The sequence below is a fragment of the Conger conger genome, chromosome 1 (assembly GCF_963514075.1).
Source record: "Conger conger chromosome 1, fConCon1.1, whole genome shotgun sequence".
NCBI classification, from domain to species: domain Eukaryota; kingdom Metazoa; phylum Chordata; class Actinopteri; order Anguilliformes; family Congridae; genus Conger; species Conger conger.
Genome location: NC_083760.1, coordinates 10470827 through 10491690, shown reverse-complemented (window position 1 = coordinate 10491690; position 20864 = coordinate 10470827). Strand labels below are relative to the sequence as shown.

The window sequence follows — 20864 nt, the reverse complement described above, 5'->3', positions numbered from 1 at the left end:
CACTTCTTATTAGACCTACGTATCTGGGTCCCGATACTTCTTCGGACATAAAAAAAAAAGTGTGGATCTCCCACTGTTTTTACTCTTACTAAGATGCGAGTAACTACCCACATGCTCTCTAAGCTTCAGATTTTAAACTGTCATTGTCTATTTCAAAACCCAACCCAAATAAAAATGAAGTCTATCTTAATGGAGCCAAAACCTCAAGGTTCTGCAAAACCCAGATTTCTGTTTTCATTTTAACAATACATCTTGCCAAAGCACATGCCTGCATTAAGACACAACCATGACGCATAATCCATATTCATTAGTGCCTTTAATAAAGTGTGCTTCCAGAAACCAAAATATTGTTTCAAGAAACAAGAATGGCCAGGAAGTTACATGCAGGTCGTGTATGAGTTCAGAATATTCAAGTCCTGCAAGATGCCTGGTTATCTGTGGCCATGTTTTCACACACACACATTCCTGTAAATGTTACAGTGAAAATCATAATTTCCCATTGAAAATGTCTCCTGGCATTTATATATATTCTGTATTATGTAGTTATTATCCTTTACATGGGATTACATTTGCATGGGGGTTTGTTCAATCATAAGATTTCCATCTCGTGTCTTTATGCGCGCCTTGTGAACAGCGAATATGGAGGCAGGGTAATTAGGGCTTCGCGGTAAGGTGTGACATCACAAATATGTCAGAATGTTCTGAACTGAACTGAATCTAATGTTGATGTAGCCAATCATTGAAAGCAATGTAGTTATAAAATGTTCCAGAAACCTACTCTTCAAAGGGCTAAAGGGAACCACTGTTTTACTATATGGTAAACCACACCTTGCACCACTGCCACACGGTGAAAGGACATGGTTTCCACTTCCCCCAGAGAAACTAAACGATTGCATTACATAGTATCATGTTATGTTAGAACATGTCCTTCAAAACCGAAGGTCTGTTCTTGTTCCTGTAATGATTTCCTATCATGTGGCAGTACCGTAAGTCAGCTTTGTTTCACGTTGTCAATATGTGCAGCTGCATAACAACAGGAGCGTTTGTATGGGTGCTCTGCTTTTCACATTCACTTTTCAGGAGGTGCCAAATTGGCCTGTTGTCTGACCATGGTCTCTAAGTGCTGCCTGTTAAAAAGCTGGGGTCGCCCAAAACATTTTGTATTTAGAGCTGTTGTGTTTCCACAATGAGAAGGTTATTTATGATCGCAAAACTGATTCCTGTTAGAGACCCCTATTTACCATTTTAAATGGAGTCAAAGCAAAAGTCAAGTAGGGTTTTCAGTAACCTGTCTTCTTCAGTGGCTAAAGTGTTGTTCTGTTGGCTGTCTGTTTTGTTTATGACCCTAAAACATTAGCATTAATGTGCAAGTTCAATAGAAAGGAAATGCCTCTACTTAGAAGAGCTTCTATTCTCAGATTTGGCTGTCAAAACGAAGTGTCAATAATAAAAAACAAAAATATAAAATTTTGAAGCAGTATGAAAATGAAAGTGTTCAATTAAGATACATTGTGAATAAATGTTAGTAAGTTAGCTAGTAGTGAGTCTCCTGTACTTAAAAAAAAATATTTTTTTTGTTAATAGATTTTTTTCAACTTTTTCCTCCACAAAAAGTCAAAGGTCAGAACCATTTTTTTCAGAGAGTGTCATATTATTATTATTTTTTAAGCTACTGAATTTCCCATCTTATAGACCATTCTGAGGCTTGTGTCTGCTACTCTTTAACACGCACTAAGGGTGGCTGGTCTGGGGAGCTGGGGGGGGCTGGGGGGGGCGGGGGCGGGGGTGTCCATTAGACACCTGCTAATTTTCGGGCCGATGCGCTGTTCGCCGGCAGAGAACAGTCACGGAGCATCTGTGTGAGGCCTCCCGGGTAATTTGGAGGAACATTTTCTTTCCAGTGTTTCCTTTTCTTTCCGTCCCATCCCCTGTGCCCCCCCTCAACCCCCCTGTAGCCCCCCCACCCCCTGTACCCCCCCCGCCCCCTGCCCCCTGTCCCGACCCCCGCCGCCTGTTTCATGTCCAGCCAAATGACAACAGCGCTCTGTCGTTCCGTGTCCAGCCGTGTTTCCCAACAACTCTTTTTAACACCCTGGAAAAATTGTCTCTTTGTTTGGAGGTATGCACACGTGGGGTAAAAAAAAAAAAGAAAAGAAAAAAGAAAACGACTGATCTCGTTAACATTCCGTTACCCCCCCCCCAACCCGCCCTTACCCTGCACCCCAAATCCACCCACGTGCGTTCGCCCCTCCGCTCCCCAAACTTCACACCCTCAGGTTCTGACCGACCGCACCTGCGTGGTGTTGGGGTGCACTCTAACGCGACACCCCGCCCAGCACAGAGCCTGGAGATCAGCTCGCCTCGCTGCAGGGACGAAACGGAGGGGTCTCTCCTCAGTGGCTCTGTTGGAAAGATATTTCCACTTTGGGTCCCTCTGTCTCTCGGCCCGCTGATGACTGAGGACTTCTTTGTGTTTGCACAAATGTCTTTTTATTCACTGCTATTCCTTATGCCACCCACTCCCCAATTTATCACTTAGAAAAAAGATTTGAGAATTCGGACTGGACACCTGCACTGTGAACTTTGTCTCTTTTTCTGCCTCTGTTAAATACTCACACACATACACAAACACACACGCACACGCACACACACACACACGCTCCCACACATACTCACACACTCATACAGAAATGCTCATACACACACGCACATACACACAAGCTCACACACATACAGACATACAAACACATGCACGCGCACACCCGTACACACACACAATCTCCAGTGATTATGTTAACTGGTTGCATATTCACTTATGTATTTGCACTTCTTTTTGAAAATTCTCTTTTTGAAAATTAATAGAGTAATAAATGAGCTTATATGTGATTTGTACATATGCAAATCTATGTGTGGATGTGCACATGGATTACTGTACACTTTCGTATGCACATTTGATTTTGAGTATACAAATGAAAACGTTTGTGAATGCGCGCATTTCTCCGAGTAGCGAGATAATGCACTACTTTAGCTTGAAGGATTTGGGGGGGGGGGGGGGGGGGGGGGGAATGAGTAGATTCTGTCTTAGTCTGGTTAATTACCCGCTGCAGCGATACGAGAGGGATGCGAATTCACTGCTCAGTAGATAACACGTTTCAGTGGCGGCTACACAGCGAGCGTATTTCCATCCCAAAGGTGCGTCCCTGAATGAATGTGTATCAATAAGGGAGGCAATTGAGAGGAGCGAGGAGAAAGAATAAGTAGACAGCTTCTCGCGTCCTATCGGCCAAACTCCCATGGGGCTGGCCTCCTGATGTGCCTGTGACAGCTATTGACTTCAGATGGTTTACCATTGTAAGCAGGGTAGAAGAACTGAATGATGAGGCAGCAGTGTCGCAGGGCTATTCCCACCCAAGAGGCAGCATTGTCCGTCTATGTATGGGCGAGTGAATCTCTGGCCCCTCTCCTCCTGGCTTTATGTATTCTTTTTATTGAAGCCACAAACGCGTAGCGTGGCTTAGATGAAGTCGGACTCGTATCCTTTCCAAAAACGCGGCCCCGTTCGCCTTTTTGTCTGCAAAATAAGAAAGTGGTCCTTGACTGTACGTAAACGCAATTTCTTGTGCGCAATAACCGGAGACCCACGTTTGTCAGAACGTTTTTAGAAAAGCACTCGAACGAGGAGTTCTTGAAATAAAAGGTGTAGAAAAGAAGCAACGAAAAAAATAAAATACTGCTGCTATAAACACCAAAGCGACAATTACGTAAAAATATTACGTTGAGGTGGAGAAGACATCTGGTAGCGCAGTCACCCATTGTCCATACACGATCACTTAAATTGTGGAGCTTTGAAGAGAAGTGACTTTTTAAAACGGCCTCTTAAATGCCATTGGACCTTACAAGTGTCAGTCGCAAGCCTTTTTCCCACCTCCTTTACTTTTAAATGGGTCCCAATGGAAGTTGAGCCACTGAACCTGTGGAAGTCTCGAGGAACTCTGCTCCCCTGCGCAGTGGATAAACTCTGTCACTATGGTGACCACAAATTTATAAAATAAAAATAAAAAACCAGGCGCCAATATGACATGATGTGAATATAAATGAAAATATACCTAAAAAAATAACTCTTGCACTAACAAGTGGGAGTTATTTGCGAGGGATTTTCCTTTGAGAAATTTCTAACTTTATTTTAAAAGGAACAAATAGAAAGGATATTCACACGTGCCAATTAATACTGGCGATCAAACAAATATCATTCAATAGCCTATACCGCAAACAACTATGTTTTTGCAGAATTTCGTCTTTTTAATTTTTTCATACTTTTTTGCGCTGCTGTTCGTGTGTCATCTGCCTCGAGTATCCGGACAGAAGTCCACGGGTCCACGGGTAAGTGAGACGACCGCTTATGAAATTAAATTGTATGTATATCGGTCACTTCAGTTTCGCATTTGAAAATCCAAATCGGACAATCAGTTGCATACATAGTAGCGTTTGTATTTGTGTCTGCAGAATTTTGCGTATCTAGCCTATTCTCTTTATAAAAAAGAATATTAAACATGTTTATATATCTCATTGACCATGGCAACTCATTTTGTTTTAAATATCAATTGTGAAAAGGTGTCCGTTTCTAAGAATGCATACAATATATTTTTTCCCCCCATGAACAAATACAATATTCCAAAAAAATTATATCGTGATAAATTCTTGTTTATGGATGCTTATTCGGCCGCAGTTATCCTGTAATTAAGTTATGTTGCGGTTTTGGAAAGCCAGTTACCGTACAGAGGAGTCATATGAAGGAGAAGAACTGGATGATCCCCCTCCAAAGAAAGGCTGCCGGAAGCCATTGGGATATAAGCCTAGGTAGAAACGTGTATAAATAGAGGAGATGACATGTTGATGAATGGAAATATAGGTGCAGTGGGAAATATAATGTTCGCCGTCTCATAAATATGGCACATGCATAGACCTCCTGGCCCACAGGGCACTGATCCCCACACCCCAAAGAAGCTAGACTGCGTTCCTGTCAAAGTGTCAGCACTTTTTCGAGTAGGCTATTATTATTATTATTATTATTATTATTATTCCTTCTACTCTTGCTACCCCCCACTGCTGCTGCTGTGTTAAGACGAGCGCACAGAATTACGATCCACCTTTAATTGGGGTGGGGAAGTCGAGACGAGGCTTCTGCCGTGCCGAAGCGGGCTCTAATCCCGGAGCTGGGAGTCGGAGTCACCGTGATAAAGGTCCGCCGGTCACGTGCGAGATGAGCCGGTTCCTCTCTGCCTTTTTTCGGAGCATTGACTGCTGCTGCACAAACGCCCCTGTTTGACAGTCCCCGGGGAAAACAGTAATTGACTGGACAGGAATTGTCCTAGAGAGACACACTGTGTTCTTTATCTAATTCGGTTATATGCCGAATTTTGTTTGGAACTCTGCGTGCTGGTTAAGGTATTGTACATATTATGTATATGATACCAGAGTGTGTGTGGGCGGCACTGGTGATGATCATTTTGTCAGCTCTCTCTTTGATATTGGGTTCCCTTCTCCTTTGTGTGTGTGTGTGTGTGTGTGTGTGTGTGTGTGTGTTTGCGTGGTGTGTGTATATACATCCTGTACTTTGTACTTTTTGCCCTGATATTTGACAGGGACCAGTCAGAGTTTCAATCGTATACCTAAAGGCTTATCATCATGTTGGAGAACAGATCTGAAAATGTGGACTAATGGCAAATATTGAATAGATTTGGAAGATTCTCTCCCTGTGCCAGTAATTATTCCTTTCATTGATCATAAGGAGAGTGAGACAGACACAGAGACAGATAGAGAGAAGAAAAAGAGGAAGAGAATAGATTAGGTGTACTCTCATATTTGCGGTGAGAGAGCCGGATAAACTAATTCTTGAATTTCTCGCACATTGTCAGAGCCGTAAACATAAACACACACATCCACGTTTGCCAGGCTGATGGAGGTGAGAGGTAGCCTTGAGGTATCGGATTCACTTCATCCTGTGGCCTTATGCGATGCACCGTGCTTGCCGCAGGTCAGACTTAGGACAAGCAGTAAAACTAATGTTTGGTACATAAAAAAAATGCATGATAAAAATGAATAATGACAGCAGTGACCTGCAACCGAGGCTACAGGCCTGAAAATGAACTGCAGGAACATCTGTTGTGAGACTTTTCGGCCACTTTGGGCCACGGTATAACGTTTGACACCATAGCGGGGAAATAGCTGTGCTCCCAGTATTACGCCGTGCGGGAGATAGGGGTCAATCCAAGCAGTCTACAGCTCATTCTGTGGCGCTCACATTTATTGTCTGTAGTGTCTGCGCTCCCTGCTCCCGGCTTGACGTGGTTTGACGAGCTCAACCTATGTTTTGAAACAGCTCAGACCAACTACCAACACTAGCTTGTTGACCAGCTTATACACAGCTGGATCATCTTCATGGTCGGCTTGGCCAATGCCGGTTAATCGGCTCATCCCCAGCTAGACCATCTTTATGACCAGCTTGGCTCAATTTTCAAACAGGTCAAGCTGGCATAGCTGGATTTTACAGCAGGGCTTGCCCTGTCTCCATGAGCGATGAGGAGCATTGAACATTGTGATGAAAATTTCCTTGAATGGCTTGTCTGCAATATCTGCACTCCCCCCCACACCCCCCCTCCTGGGCCCCTCCACCCCAACAGCCCCACTCCCAGAGGGGAAGGATTGGCTTTACTGGGAATACAAACCTTGAGCAGGGGTAGTTTGTAGCCTGATAACTTTAATGGGGCAGACTGTGGATTCCACACCTCTTGTTAGTGAAGAATTTTCTCTGAAACATATTTCCTAAACCGTGAATTTGGGATTTATTTCTTGCCAAATTCGGTTCTCTCCCAATGTTTTCTTTTCAATTACAAAAAAATCCAAAACCTCCAATGTGCTCACATGATTACATTTCAAAAGGGAAAAAAAAGGCAATACAGGATTGCAAATTATCCCAGTTGCATTGGCTGGTTCTGCCTGGCGTGAGTTATACTTGCAATCAATATCTGAGAAGGAAATGTGAAGCCTTCTCCCGTCCACTTCCACTTGCTGTTTTTCAGCCAAAATTCAAAGTTTAATCATTAGGAAAGAGAAATAGGGCATATGACCTCATATTAAAAAAGACAGCAGTGCTAAATTAATTTAAAAAACAAATATGTATCTTTGCATGTCACGATTCATCATTCCCCGATAGTTTTCCAGAGGTGTTTCCATGAAAAAGAATTAAGTTATAAGGAATTATGGCTGTCGTTTTTAAGAGAAAGAGTAGTATGAAGGTTTGGACAAAATTAAACTCTCTGATTCATTGCAAAAACATGCTATTAAAAAAAAACCCCATCCTGTCACAATTCCAGCTATGACCAGCTGGGATCCTAAGCTGGTTTAAGATGGTTTTAGCTGTGTTTTCAACACTTCTTGGTGGTCAGAGCTGGTCAAGCTGGCTGAGTAAGCTAGTGGGAAACTGGTGGGTGAGCTGACTATATAGGCCAGTCAGCTGGTGAGCAACTGGTTGACCATCTTAAAGTGTCAGAAACACAGCTTAAACAAACTCCATTAAGACGCGTTGAAGAAAGAAGCATTAATATTATTTTTCCTCGACCAAGATGGAACACTCTCTGAGGGAAAACTGCAGTTTAAACAATATAAATCATTCCACAAGCAGTAGATTTATACAACTGCTAATAGGCTTGTCAGCCATTAATAAAACAATTGCTCCTAGTAAACCCACTGTCATCACACTTGGCTGGCTGTTTTTTTTCCTGATCTATTTACTTATTTGCCCAATCAAACAAACAGAAACTGGAGTCCTTGCTGTAATTCAAACAGCCGTGGGCCAACACAGAGAAAGGCTATGGTGGAGAGCAAATGCTCACTGTTATCTTTTTTTCTTGTTTCTTGTTTTTTGTTCTAAAGCTTCAGAACGGATTTAATTTTCAAAGTGACAGTAGACAAAAACAAGACAAGTTGTCTCACGTCTATTCAATTCGCTGGAACGGCTCCACGATATAAAGTCGTATTGGCGTTTTTGCAAAGCTTGTACAGCAAAACCCTGAGCCAAAATACATTTTAGTGTTTCTTCCATGGTTTTGCATGCATGCCTGATGACTTCAGTATGTATGTGCAGGTATTAGCATCAGCAGCAAGACTACAGCCACACAACACAAGGCTATTAGCTTTACATTACATTATCGGCATTTGGCAGACGCTCTTATCCAGTACAGTTGATTAGACTAAGCAGGAGACAATCCTCCCCTGGAGCAATGCGGGGTTAAGGGCCTTGCTCAAGGGCCCAACGGCTGTGCAAATCTTATTGTGGCAACTCTGGGATTAGAACCACCCACCTTGCTTGTCCCAGTCATTTACTTTAACCACTACACTACACTACCACGCTACAGGCCGCCCAGCTGGTACTTCGATATGTTTCTGTGCCCCGAAAACACAGCATCATGTGTAACACTGCTTCTAGAACACGCTTTTGTTTCATTATTTGATGTACCTGTAAAATATATGTATAGTTAGTGGAAATGCACATAGTGCATAGTAAAACTTTAAAGCAGACTAATTTTCTATTGTCGTTATTGCTGTTATTTAACTTTTCAGATTCGGTTGGATGGCTAGTAATCGCAGACAGTGCCAATGGCACTTAAAGGCAATTTAACTTTCTGGCACTTAAAGGCAATTTAACTTTCTAACGACACTGGACAAACAGGGCACTGAGTAGACTTTTGAGTAAACGCTTACAGGCTCCATCTGCAGAGAAATTTATAGGGCAGGTGCAATCGTGGAATTGCATAGTTGGGCCATATTAAATGGTTGGCATTTATATAGCACCTTTATCCAAAGTTCTGTACAATTGATGCTTATCATTCATCCATTCATACACAAACACAAACACACACTCACGCCATGCAAGCCACCAACCTGCTCGTCAGGTGCACGTTGGGGGTTAGGTGTCTTGCTCTGGTACACTTCAACACACCCAGGGCGGAATCGAAACAGCAACCCTCCATCTGCCAGACGACTGCCCTTACTGTCGGCCCATATTTGATAATTGCATCTTTAATAGCATCTTATAATGTTGATATGATTTATGCGCATTCAAGAGAGTGGAAGAACGCTCCAAGTACATCCTGGTCACCAAATATAATCCAAGATCCGAAGCCAAATCCTAACATTTGATGCAAAAAGTCTGAACCAGGGCCAGCATATACGAACAGTATCTGTTTTTTATTTCCTTGTCCATAATCTTGTTCTACAAGCGACTGTGTAATGAAAACTATTTTTACCAATCTGAAATTAATTCACATTCAATATGAAATAATGTACATTGTTTTCTGTTTTCATGTCATTGATGTCTTCAGGGCTGTATAATTTTTTACCCTTGTGTCCTTGTGGCTACATCTAACCTGCTGGCATAGAAATGGGCTCCATGAAGTTAATGCAGAATGGTAAATGGTTGGCATTTATATAGCACCTTTATCCAAAGCGCTGTACAATTGATGCTTCTCATTCACCCATTCATACACACACTCACCAGCTCATCAGGAGCATTTGGGGGTTGGGTGTCTTGCTCAGGGACACTTCAACACAGCCCGGGCGGGGGATCGAACCGGCAACCCTCCGACTGCCAGACGACTGCTCTTAGCGCCTGAGCCAATGTCGCCCTGTCTGTCCAGCTTTTACAAAGGGGGCTGCATGTAAGGTTTTTTTAAGTGCTATTTTGATATAAGTTTGATAGACACTACACCCTCTTTTTTAAGAATATTACTTCTGATTTTATAGCTGTGCGAAAGCTGTTATGTATACGAAACTGTCTATTAATATTGATATAGCTGAACTACAATTTGAAATATGGTAGATTTGCACACATTTTATTTACAGACATAATAATTTGCTGCGGTGAAAGCAAATTATAATGGTATTGGTTATGCTCATTAGTCATACTATATTCTGTATTTTTAGCAAACTGAATTTAACCACCTGTCTCTCATGAACCTGTGGTCCAAAATTCTCCACGCAATAATTTCTCACAATTGCAAACACCTGTTGACCTTTTCAAATCAGAGCCAGTGAGGTGAAAAGTGTTGATTTATTTAGCATAGAGCAACCCAAATTCTATACGATTGTAACTGGCTACATACAAAATGTTGTTTACTGGTATATACGTTTCTGTAATACAATATAAATTATAGCTGTAACTGCATTGCAAATTCCATATCATTTCATCAGAATGTCATAGGAGGCTTGACACTGTTGAGAGAATCATCTGTGAATATAAATGCATTAAACATATACTATAGTTCTTATTGATTGGAAATGAGTATTTCACGTGTATTTTATTTTTGTATTGCTTTAAAATCCCACTTATGTCACATATTTGACCTAGGTTAACACCTTCACCAGTGCTAATGAGAAAACGGAACACAGGGGTTTACTTTTACAGGAATACAGCGTGTACCCTTAGTGTAATGACCACAGTATAATAGTGTACAGACTGCTACACCCTCATAACATTGCCCCATTTTGAAATCTGTGGACATTTATGTGACTCAGAAGAGGCGGTGACAGGTACAATGAGGTGAGACTGACCGCTAAGGTTTCGTCAGACGGCTAATTGACAGGCGAGATGGATACGTCAACGCTCGCTAAGTTGACGTAGGGGCGGTGCGGAATTTGGTTCAGATGTTGTCAGGCACTCTCTGTACCAGTACCAGTCCATTCGGAACTGAATGCAGCGAAATTAAATTATGCCGTGAAGGGGGCACAATATATTTGGAGGTTGCTGTGACTAAACGGAGGCATTCTCTCTGCAAATGGAAACATTTATTCTTACATTATTCTATTGCAAGACGCATTTTCCTTCCTGAAAAAGAGAAACTTCCAAACTTTCAGTGCCTTAATAATTCCTGCTCTTTCAAGTGCTAGTTTGCTTTTGTGTCAAATATTTCAACATGACAAATTGCTGTGTCATCCTCATCTTTCAAGATTTTTGAAGGCTAGTGTAGAGACTGATGGTGTTTTTTAGTTTTTTTTTGTCAATTGCGATTGATCATGCTTTTGACTGCTCACAAGCTATGTTTGTGTGCTGATTCCTCTACCCTGCATGCTAATGGCGGTCTTGTTTCTTTCTCAGTCGATTAAAATTGTTGTTTTATTTCACCTCTTAGTCATTTGGGTCCTGCTTTAGCCGACATTCCTCGCAGAATGTAGTGTTATCGTGATCATAACGATCATTAATGCGACTGAGGAACAAAGTGGGAAAGTTATGGGTAAGCCGCTGAATTAACTGGGAAGGTTGGAGGGACGGCGAGAGCCCTGGCTTTGCTGGGGTGCTGGGGCGCATTCGTTAAGTGGGGCATACCTGGGAGAGCGCGTCACACAAGACTTTGCAAAACCCATTAAAAGGAGCGGCCTGGCCCAGGCGATGCCAAGCACCGTGCCAAAACTGCGTTCCCCCCGGCCGAAGAAACCACCTCACCGCTCGGAGACGGCATCGCTGCACGTACGCTTCCCAAACGCAGGTGTTGAGGGGTTCCTCTCAGCGGGCTGGAGCTCAGAGCTTTGGCTCTGTCCCCGTGTGGGTGACAGGGGGGGGCTGGACAGAGAGTGGGGAGGAGAGGGGGCTGAATTTGGGGAGAGAGAAGGTTAGTAGGGAATGGGCAGAGGTGGGTGAGGAAGAGTGTGATGAGAGGGGGGGGGGGGAAATGGGTTGATGACAAACTGTGTTGTTCCCCAGTCTGGTTTACGGTCGATGAAGATACATGGGAAACAGGATGTTTCACTGTTGCCCCGTTCTGTAAAGGAGGAGAATACTTGGGCTTTGATTGTTAAAAGGTATTCAGTTTGACCATCAATAGTACTTCTAAAAGACCTTGACTTTACCCTTACTCCCATGTACCCCCCTCCCCCAAATTGCATGTGTATTAAAATGATTAAATAATTAAATGCAACCCTCCCCCCCAACCAATATCTTTAAAAGCAAGTAATTGCATGCGTGTAAGGGATACGAGTATGAACGTGCAGTGTCTGATCTATGTGGGGTGCGGATGGGCCCTGACCGTGTCCATGGAGTAATGCAGAGAGGATGTTTAAGGTGGTAATGCAGAGAGGATGTTTAAGGTGGTAAGGCAGAGAGGATGTTTAAGGTGGTAATGCAGAGAGAATGTTTAATGTGGTAAGACAGAGAGGATGTTTAAAGTGGTGATGCAGAGAGAATGTTTAAGGTGGTGACACAGAGAGGATATTTAAGGTGGTGATGCAGAGAGGATGTTTAAGGTGGTGATGCAGAGAGGATGTTTAAGGTGGTATTGCAGAGAGGATGTTTAAGGTGGTATTGCAGAGAGGATGTTTAAGGTGGTGATGCAGAGAGGATGTTCAAGGTGGTGATGCAGAGAGGATGTTCAAGGTGGTAATGCAGAGAGGATGTTCAAGGTGGTGATGCAGAGAGGATGTTCAAGGTGGTAATGCAGAGAGGATGTTTAAGGTGGTATTGCAGAGAGGATGTTCAAGGTGGTGATGCAGAGAGGATGTTTAAGGTGGTGATGCAGAGAGGATGTTTAAGTGGTATTGCAGAGAGGATGTTTAAGGTGGTATTGCAGAGAGGATGTTTAAGGTAGTAAGGCAGAGAGGATGTTTAAGGTGGTGATGCAGAGAGGATGTTTAAGGTGGTGATGCAGAGAGGATGTTTAAGGTGGTGATGCAGAGAGGATGTTTAAGGTGGTAATGCAGAGAGCATGTTTAAGGTGGTATTGCAGAGAGGATGTTTAAGGTGGTATTGCAGAGAGGATGTTTAAGGTGGTGATGCAGAGAGGATGTTTAAGTGGTATTGCAGAGAGGATGTTTAAGGTAGTAAGGCAGAGAGGATGTTTAAGGTGGTGATGCAGAGAGGATGTTTAAGGTGGTATTGCAGAGAGGATGTTTAAGGTGGTGATGCAGAGAGGATGTTTAAGGTGGTATTGCAGAGAGGATGTTTAAGGTGGTGATGCAGAGAGGATGTTTAAGGTGGTATTGCAGAGAGGATGTTTAAGGTGGTATTGCAGAGAGGATGTTTAAGGTGGTGATGCAGAGAGGATGTTTAAGGTGGTATTGCAGAGAGGATGTTTAAGGTGGTATTGCAGAGAGGATGTTTAAGGTGGTATTGCAGAGAGGATGTTTAAGGGCGATGTAGCCAACGGGCAGTCCTGGCGCACATATGGAGAACCGACCGCTCTGCCGGTTACGCAATCCGCACTCTGCAATCTGCTCTCACACTTGATTTCACGGGTGTTTAATCAGCGAAATTAACTGCAGGGCCCTGCTTTTTGGGCCATCTCTGAGCGGATGATTACGGGCACTCTGTTCTTATGCTTTCTTCCGAGGGGCTCAGGCCGACAGGAGACACGGTTCACGGAATGCTTGCGCTGGCCAATCATTGGCTAGATCGGGGTTCATGTAATACACAGAGATAGAGCAAGGCTTGCATTTGGGCCTACACTTGGCCTGTTTTTCTCTCTCCTTTTCTCATTCTCTCCATCTCTCCTCAGCCAGATCGCTGCATGGTGACGGGAGAGATTAGGGCAAAATGAAGTAAGGCCTTCCATTGTGGTTTAATCATTAGGCGGATCAAACACCTCCGTTTCCCCCCCTACACCTTTTTATTATTATGGGATTGGTGTTGCGTAATTTCCCATCGTTGCCTTCCTTTCGAAGCCAACTTTTCTGGCTCGTGAAATCCCAGAGGAAGGAAATGTTGAGTTGCACATCAGGTCTGGTGAACAGAGACGAGTACTGTGACCAGGACATTCGTGTCAAAGAATGCTCATCATCAAATTCCTTGTGCCGGAAAACAAGAGAACAATAGTATTGCTGTTTACTGTTCATTCTGATAATGTTGGAAAGAAAGTCATGTATAGGAACAAAACAAGTTGCAGTGGAGACCGAAGAAATTCATTAAAAACTCATTTCAATCAATCTATATGTTGTCCGGTTGGCGGGGGTGGAAAGGTCAGAAAGTAAGTCCTTCCACCCGTGAAATTCAGCCAGCTGATCTCACTAACGTTACACATAATGGCTGAAGAATTGTTCTAATTTGCAAATCCAGGTGCAAATGCTGGGGAGGACCTGGATTTTTACACCTCTGCTAGTCGGGACCGCAAACCAGACCTGTACAAATACGCAGGGAGAGCAGGAGACGGAGCCTTATGAGACTCTCTACTGCAGAAAGCAGCACGCACACGTACTCACTTTACACCTCCAGCGTGAAATATTGTCCCCGTGTGGTTGCCAGGACACGTAGGGGCCCGAATTTGAGAAATTATTGGTTTGCTTTAAAGACAAACCTAATTGCAATTTAAGAGGACGGGGCTTTTCATCCATTCCTCTTCATTTTTAACTTTTTTTATAACAACATTTTGTAAAGAGTGTTAACGGAAACAATGTGAGAGCTTGCATGTGCTGTCTAGATTTCACCAAAACTGGCTGTTAATTGCTGGACAAAACTTATTCAAACGGTCCATTAAAACCCACTGGACGCAATGTGCCGGCATTAGCGATCTCTTTCTTCAGCGTCCACGAGTGAAAGTTTGTAAAATCTAATTTGCATGATTACATTCTGTTCTTTTTCTCCTTGTTGTTTTGCTTGTTGCTGCTGTTGCTCTGTCCACGGGGTGATGATTCCTCGCACGTTAGCTCAGGTTTGGCACGTGGAATCCTTTCCTCCTTCCCCCAGACATAGGCCGGCCAAGAACCCAAATTCACTCTCGTAGCACCTCACGCACACGGCATCCGTACCCCAGTGTCATAAAGGGAGCCATTTTCACCAGGAGAGAGACCGAGAGAGAATGAGAGAGAACAGTGCCATTTCCACCAGGAGAGAGACCAAGAGAGATCGAGAGAGGCCGAGAGAGAATGAGAGAGAACAGTGCCATTTTCACCAGGAGCGAGACCAAGAGAGATCGAGAGAGACCGAGAGAGAATGAGAGAGAACAGTGCACCCTCGAGCTGCCATTAGCGATTATCTCTGAAACGACTGGCAGCAGGTATTTATAGGCCTGTGTTTGTGTGTGTGTGTGTGTCTGTTTTATATGAGTGTGTGTGTGTGTACTCTTGCCTGCCTGTGCACCAGAATCCCATGTGTAATCTTGACTGATAATTCACAGCCAGACTCTTAGTGCACACAGTCATTGCTTGTGGTACATATAGTAGATAGCTATGACTGTGCAATACAGGAGCTGCAGGGAGACTCTGAGGCTTGGGGTACCCATAGCAACCTAGCAATCTGTCACTACGTCAGGTATGGAACTCTAAGCTGTCTATATAAAGGTAATCAGGCACACCTGGATAGCCAATGCAGAAGCCATGCGAAGAACAACAAGAGACTACAGTGCACTGTAGGTCAACAGGATAGCATTTTTCATATACTGTGTAGATGTTTTATGGGTGATTGTTAGTAGAAAAACTGTCAATGAAATGATCCTGATGATCCAACATGTATAAAATCAACGGGAAAGCTCAGTTTTACTGCCATAGAACAGCTATTACATAACTTCTTTTTTAAGTGTTTTTGGGAGCTCTTCATTTTTTTTTTCCAGATAGATCGTGTCAGTGTTTAATGTTTCGAAGTTTGGACATGAAAGTGCACACACGCACACTCACACGCCGTTTGTGTAGTCTCTCGTGAGTTGCCTGTTTAACTGCGGTGCTTGAGAATGAAATAGAATTTCTGCCAAGGATTGTTAAAGGGTTTATCTGGTAATCATTACACAACCGTATTCCATTTCGTTTTTATTTCTGGTGTTTTATGTGTGGCGGTAAATCCGGTTTTCAGGGCTTCTGACTGCACGGGAAGGAGTGCTCCAGGGACCTGGCGGGATGTCTTCCTGAGATTCTTCTGCGGTTGAAGTGTTTCGGGATCAAAAATAATGGGGAGGCTTTTATTTTGATATTCATCAACAACCTGTGACCCTGTGACCCTGTGACCTCGTGACAGAAACTGCTTCAGAAGTGTGTGTGCATTGGAGTTGTTTTCTTGAGTCAGGGTGGACAAACTAAACCCTATTTTTTGTTTTTATTTAAAGGTACAATAGGTAAGATTTTTGTGTTAAAACATAGTTACAAGACCATTGTAAATCCCTTCCTATCATTGGAAAAGGCTCACTGACATGCTGACTCACCCTCTACCTGTGCTTATAGTCCTTAAATTCGGGTTTCAAAATATGCAGTTGACGGGCCGGCACTCTGTACCAAAACATTGTATAGCTGTACAATAATTTAAGCTGTAGCGTAGTGGTTAAGGTAAATGACTGGGACACACAAGGTCGGCGATTCTAATCCTGGTGTAGCCACAATAAGATCCGCACAGCCATTGGGCCCTTGAGCCAAGGCCCTTAACCCTGCATTGCTCCAGGGGAGGATTGTCTCCTGCTTAGTCTAATGAACTGTACGTCGCTCTGGATAAGGGCGTCTGTCAAATGCCAATAATGTAATGTAATGTAATGTAATGTCATTGGTTGAAAATTGGTTCTAATTGCCACAGCCAATGCCGTTTCAACGTCAGCGCGTTTACAGAGAAGGGGGAGGGATAAACAGTGCTGTGGTTTGCTGCTATTCCTCCATTGACCGTTAGAAGTCCGAAATTACCTACTGTACCTTTCAACCTCCCCGACAGGCTTTGGAGGGACAGTGTTTTCTCTTAGAATATAAGATAAGCTGAGACAACAGGGTCCCAGAGTGTCCCCTTCTCTGGGCTGAATTCAGGCGATCAGTCCGTCTCCTGTCACCGCAATCTGCTCCCCCTGACACCTGGGTGTGTCTGCAGGTCCTCCGGGGGTTTGGGGAATGTCTCAAGAAGCTCAGCGAAGTCACTGCAGATTGGGGGGGGGGGGGGGGATTTAACTGAGGAGGGTCAGAGTGGAGGGGTATTGGGTTTGTACTGGAATGACACAGCAAATTTCCATACTGTTTTTTGTCTGGAAAAGTAGTATTGAGTGATTTGAATTCGCTGCATTTGTTGCGATTAGTGTTGATCATTTCCATCCAAAAGTGGTCGGTTTAAGGAATAAAGCTATGGTCGTATAATGTAATTTGTGTACAAAGTGGCAACTGTTTCTTTTTCTCTGGTACACATTTAGGTAATTTTCCCAAACTGTTGCTCATAAATGCTAATGCCTAATATGTTTTATAGATTTTCCCTTTTTTTTTCTGGGAACAACAAGTATTAATTTGCTCACAATTAGGGAACACCATTATAAAGTTGCATGCTGCCACGCCAATGGAAATGTAGCGTCTGTTGAGTTTCCCCTCAGGAGATGCTGTATTGCTGTTTAGAAGAAAGCCTGGTTTATAGTAGCATTGTGGCAGGTCATGTCTGCTCATGTCTCTGTTAGTGGTGGAAGCTACAGTACCTCCAGCACCTCACCGCGAGGGTAAACGACTTCCCCTGCGTGTGGTACAGATGTTCACAGAGGTTCTGTTTTCCTCTCTTTCAGTTTAAATGCCTTTTTACTCTGGCTCGGTTTACTCGACACGCACCTCCGTGTGCCGAGCTGTTTGAACATGGGGGCTTGCGCAACAGCGACCGGAACCAAACGCATGAATCCCCCCGAAGCCTTTGCTTACCGCAAAGATCATCACACAGTCTAATAATAACAACATCGCTATCGTATCACTGCCAATCGCGTTTAAATTATTGGGGTTTTACAGCAAACTCTGCGTGCTTTACAGGTAGTGACCCAAAAAAAAAAGAGAATAAAGAAAAGATGGTGTTCCCGCTGTGAAGGGTTCTGCTGTGCCCATCATGATGTGCTGTGCACGGCTGGTGTGTTTTACAAAATGACGACGCTCCATCCACCTAGCGTGATTTGTTACCGTATGAATTGCAGCTGATGTTATCCATATGTCACAGCCTTCTCGGTCACCAGGTCCGAACTCAATTGAGCATTTATGGAATATTCTGGAAAGACGCCCGAGACACAGTGCTCACAGTCTGTACATTGTACTACATTGTAATCGCTTGGCGGATTTACGGTATCCAGAGTAATGTAGCAATCGTAGTTGAGAACGCTAGTGTTACTCTCAGGAGTGCGGCATTTTTTTTTGAGACGTCGCCTCAAGAAAGCACAAGTGATTTTAACTTAAACAACAATTTGTATTGTAACAAGAAGGTACTTGCTACACACGGTGTCGTGGTGGTAATTCTCTGTTGATTACATCCAGATATCTCTTCTTCTTCTCTTTTTATTTGCTAAGAAAGATGCTGAATGTGATGGAAGTCATTTTAGTGACATCACACAATTCCACAGTTCCGTACTGTGCCTGCTCAACCACTTCAGGAGCCACTGCACGTTAAGCTAAGTTAAGTTTCAAATGAGTTAATGAATCGGAATCTGAATCAATCTCAGAATAAAACAATGTTATTAACTTAACCTGGGCTCTGACATGGCAGTGGGTAAAGAAAAATTAGGTGTGAAAAAAGAAGAACGAAGAAGAACGAAGAGTTTAAGAACTGTGCACTTCACCAGAGCTAGATATAGTTGTCCTATTGAGAAGCCCTCAATATTCTGTACACAGCCCATTAAATCAGCAGAACTTATAATGCTGGTACTACACACGACGTCAGCCAAAGTACTACCTTTCTTTACACATATATTTTACTTTGCGTGCCTACTCTATTAAAACAACAACAAGAAAAATAACAACAAAAGACGAAGGCAGTAGAGAACAGTTGAAGAGAGCAGTTGAAGTTCAAATTAAGATGGTCTGCTCCATCGTACTTTAGCCTTTACTTTTGCTGCTGTCAGCAGAGGGTCTCTCCCCCTGAGAACGCTCGTATTTTCACCTGCCAGTTTTATCCTCATAACTCAGTTCATGCACTCTGCAGAGGTCAGGCGGAGATTTCTTTATTCGCAGACCAAGTGCAATTTTACCAAGCATTTCTGTTCTTTTCTTTCAACAACTGCCTTTGTTCTTTGACGGATTAACCATTACCAACCTTGTGAAAAAATGGTATGCTAAAGTGCACTTGAAGTACTCTATTTTGTACACAGAGTATAAATACAATGTATCTTAGTATCCTCAGGTATGCTAAACTTCTCTATTTTTTCCGCATATACTGTATATTGACCTGTAAGACAGCATAATTGTAATGAATGAAAGGAAATGGATATGCATTAAGCAGGCTTATATTTTGGGCCAGTGTTAAATATCTATCTTTCTCTGTTGTCAACTGGGGTAAATCTAAACAGTAAATTTGCTTTGACACATTTTATTGTGTCAAAATTCTCAGTCATAGCCAGCTGAGGCCTAATTATTAGTAACAGCCTTTGGAAAGTTGTGAGCCAAGCAGACAAAGAACGATTCAGGCCATGGCTTTCCACCACATCACCTCCAGAGTTACATTGCATTGTGGGAATTTAGCAGACTTACTGTGCACATTTTCTCACCATATCCATTCATACAACTGGATATATTTCTGAACCATTCTGGTTTGGCGTCTTGCTCAAGGGTACAATCGCGGTGTCGAGCTCCCGACCTTGCGGTTACAAGTCTAGCTCCCTAACCATTGCACCGCACTGCTGCCCCTAACCGGTCTCTCTTATCAGCAGTGCTTGTAGCACTTTTCCGGCACAAGGGTCCGCTTGCTCTCAGCACAGCACCTGGAGTGAGGGCGAATTGTACGCAGAGTGACTGGAGTGTCAGCCCTGAATGATGAAAAGCAGCGCGGCGAACAATGGGCACGCTTTGTAGTTTTCTCGGCAGAAACCCCTGACGCTGAGGAAGATGGGCGGCGTAGTGTTTGTTTGTGTTGGAGACGGGCTGCGGGTATCTTTTCCAAACCCTTGTTATCACTTACTCATACTGATTGAGAGAGGTCTAATTTATTTTCCTTTCCCGAAGTCTTCCAAGTGCTGGCTGGCTGTGAACGTGTGTGTGTGTGTATGTGTGTGTGTGTTCCTGTGAGGCTTGGGCCTGAAACTTAACCTGCAGCACTAAGGCAGCCCCTCACTCACTGTACACAGAGGTTATGCATGGTACTTAGGTAAGCTTTCCTCCCACAGTCCAAAGACATGCAGGTTAGGCTGATTGGAGAGTCTAAATTGCCCGTGGGTATGAGCGTGTGAGTGAATGGTGTGTGTGCCATGCGATGCACTGGCGACCTGTCCAGGGTGTATTCCTGCCAATTCGCCCCAATGTATGCTGGGATAGGCTCCAGCCCCAGGATAAGCGGGTTAAGATAATGGATGCATCGATGAGCAATAACAGATAGCCAGGGCTAAACTGTCTTAAAGCATAAAGCGATGAATGTGATGACATCATGTTGGTATGAGTCCAGAATGTCCTTCATTGACATTAGAAATTACAAAAATTTACAATTTTATAGAGCTCTGCAGTGTAGTTAATCACGTTGATTCAGAATCTATTTGTATTTGCTTAATGCAGTATTACTGTATCTGCTGAATATGACCATGACCTGCTGTGCTGTAGGATCTTGTCACAGCATTTTTTACTTCTTGCATGTATGGGAAGTAAGCTATGCTTTACTAAATACAAGCACAATTCATGATTAATCATGATACTGACTATAACAGACTAATAGTCTGAACCAGAGTTATAAAGTCCATGGGTCAGAAAGTAAAAGTCCTGTCATGTAATTCCTCCACCCATGAACTCAGCTAGTTTCAGATGATTAATTTTATTTCAGGGCTCAGCTGGTTTTATTATTTCCTTGGATGGTCCCGTGATTTTCAACTGACAGATTAATACATTTTTATTTTCTTGACATTCAATTTGAATTCGAATCTCTTGTGGTTAGCAAAGATTTTTTTGTGCGGGGTGATTGTTTGTTTTGGCCTGTAGTGCTGCACTACAGT

General features: G+C 43.2%; 1 protein-coding gene across 1 annotated transcript in view; it reads left to right on the top strand.

Annotated features, from left to right (window-relative positions):
* Positions 1–3982: 3982 nt before the first annotated feature.
* Positions 3983–20864, top strand: part of smoc1 (SPARC related modular calcium binding 1) — a 63862-nt gene continuing 46980 nt past the window's right edge. The window contains exon 1 of the mRNA XM_061222937.1: positions 3983–4380. Coding sequence (XP_061078921.1) covers positions 4276–4380 — 105 coding nt within the window. The 5' untranslated portion in view covers positions 3983–4275. The remainder of the gene's footprint in view (positions 4381–20864) is intronic.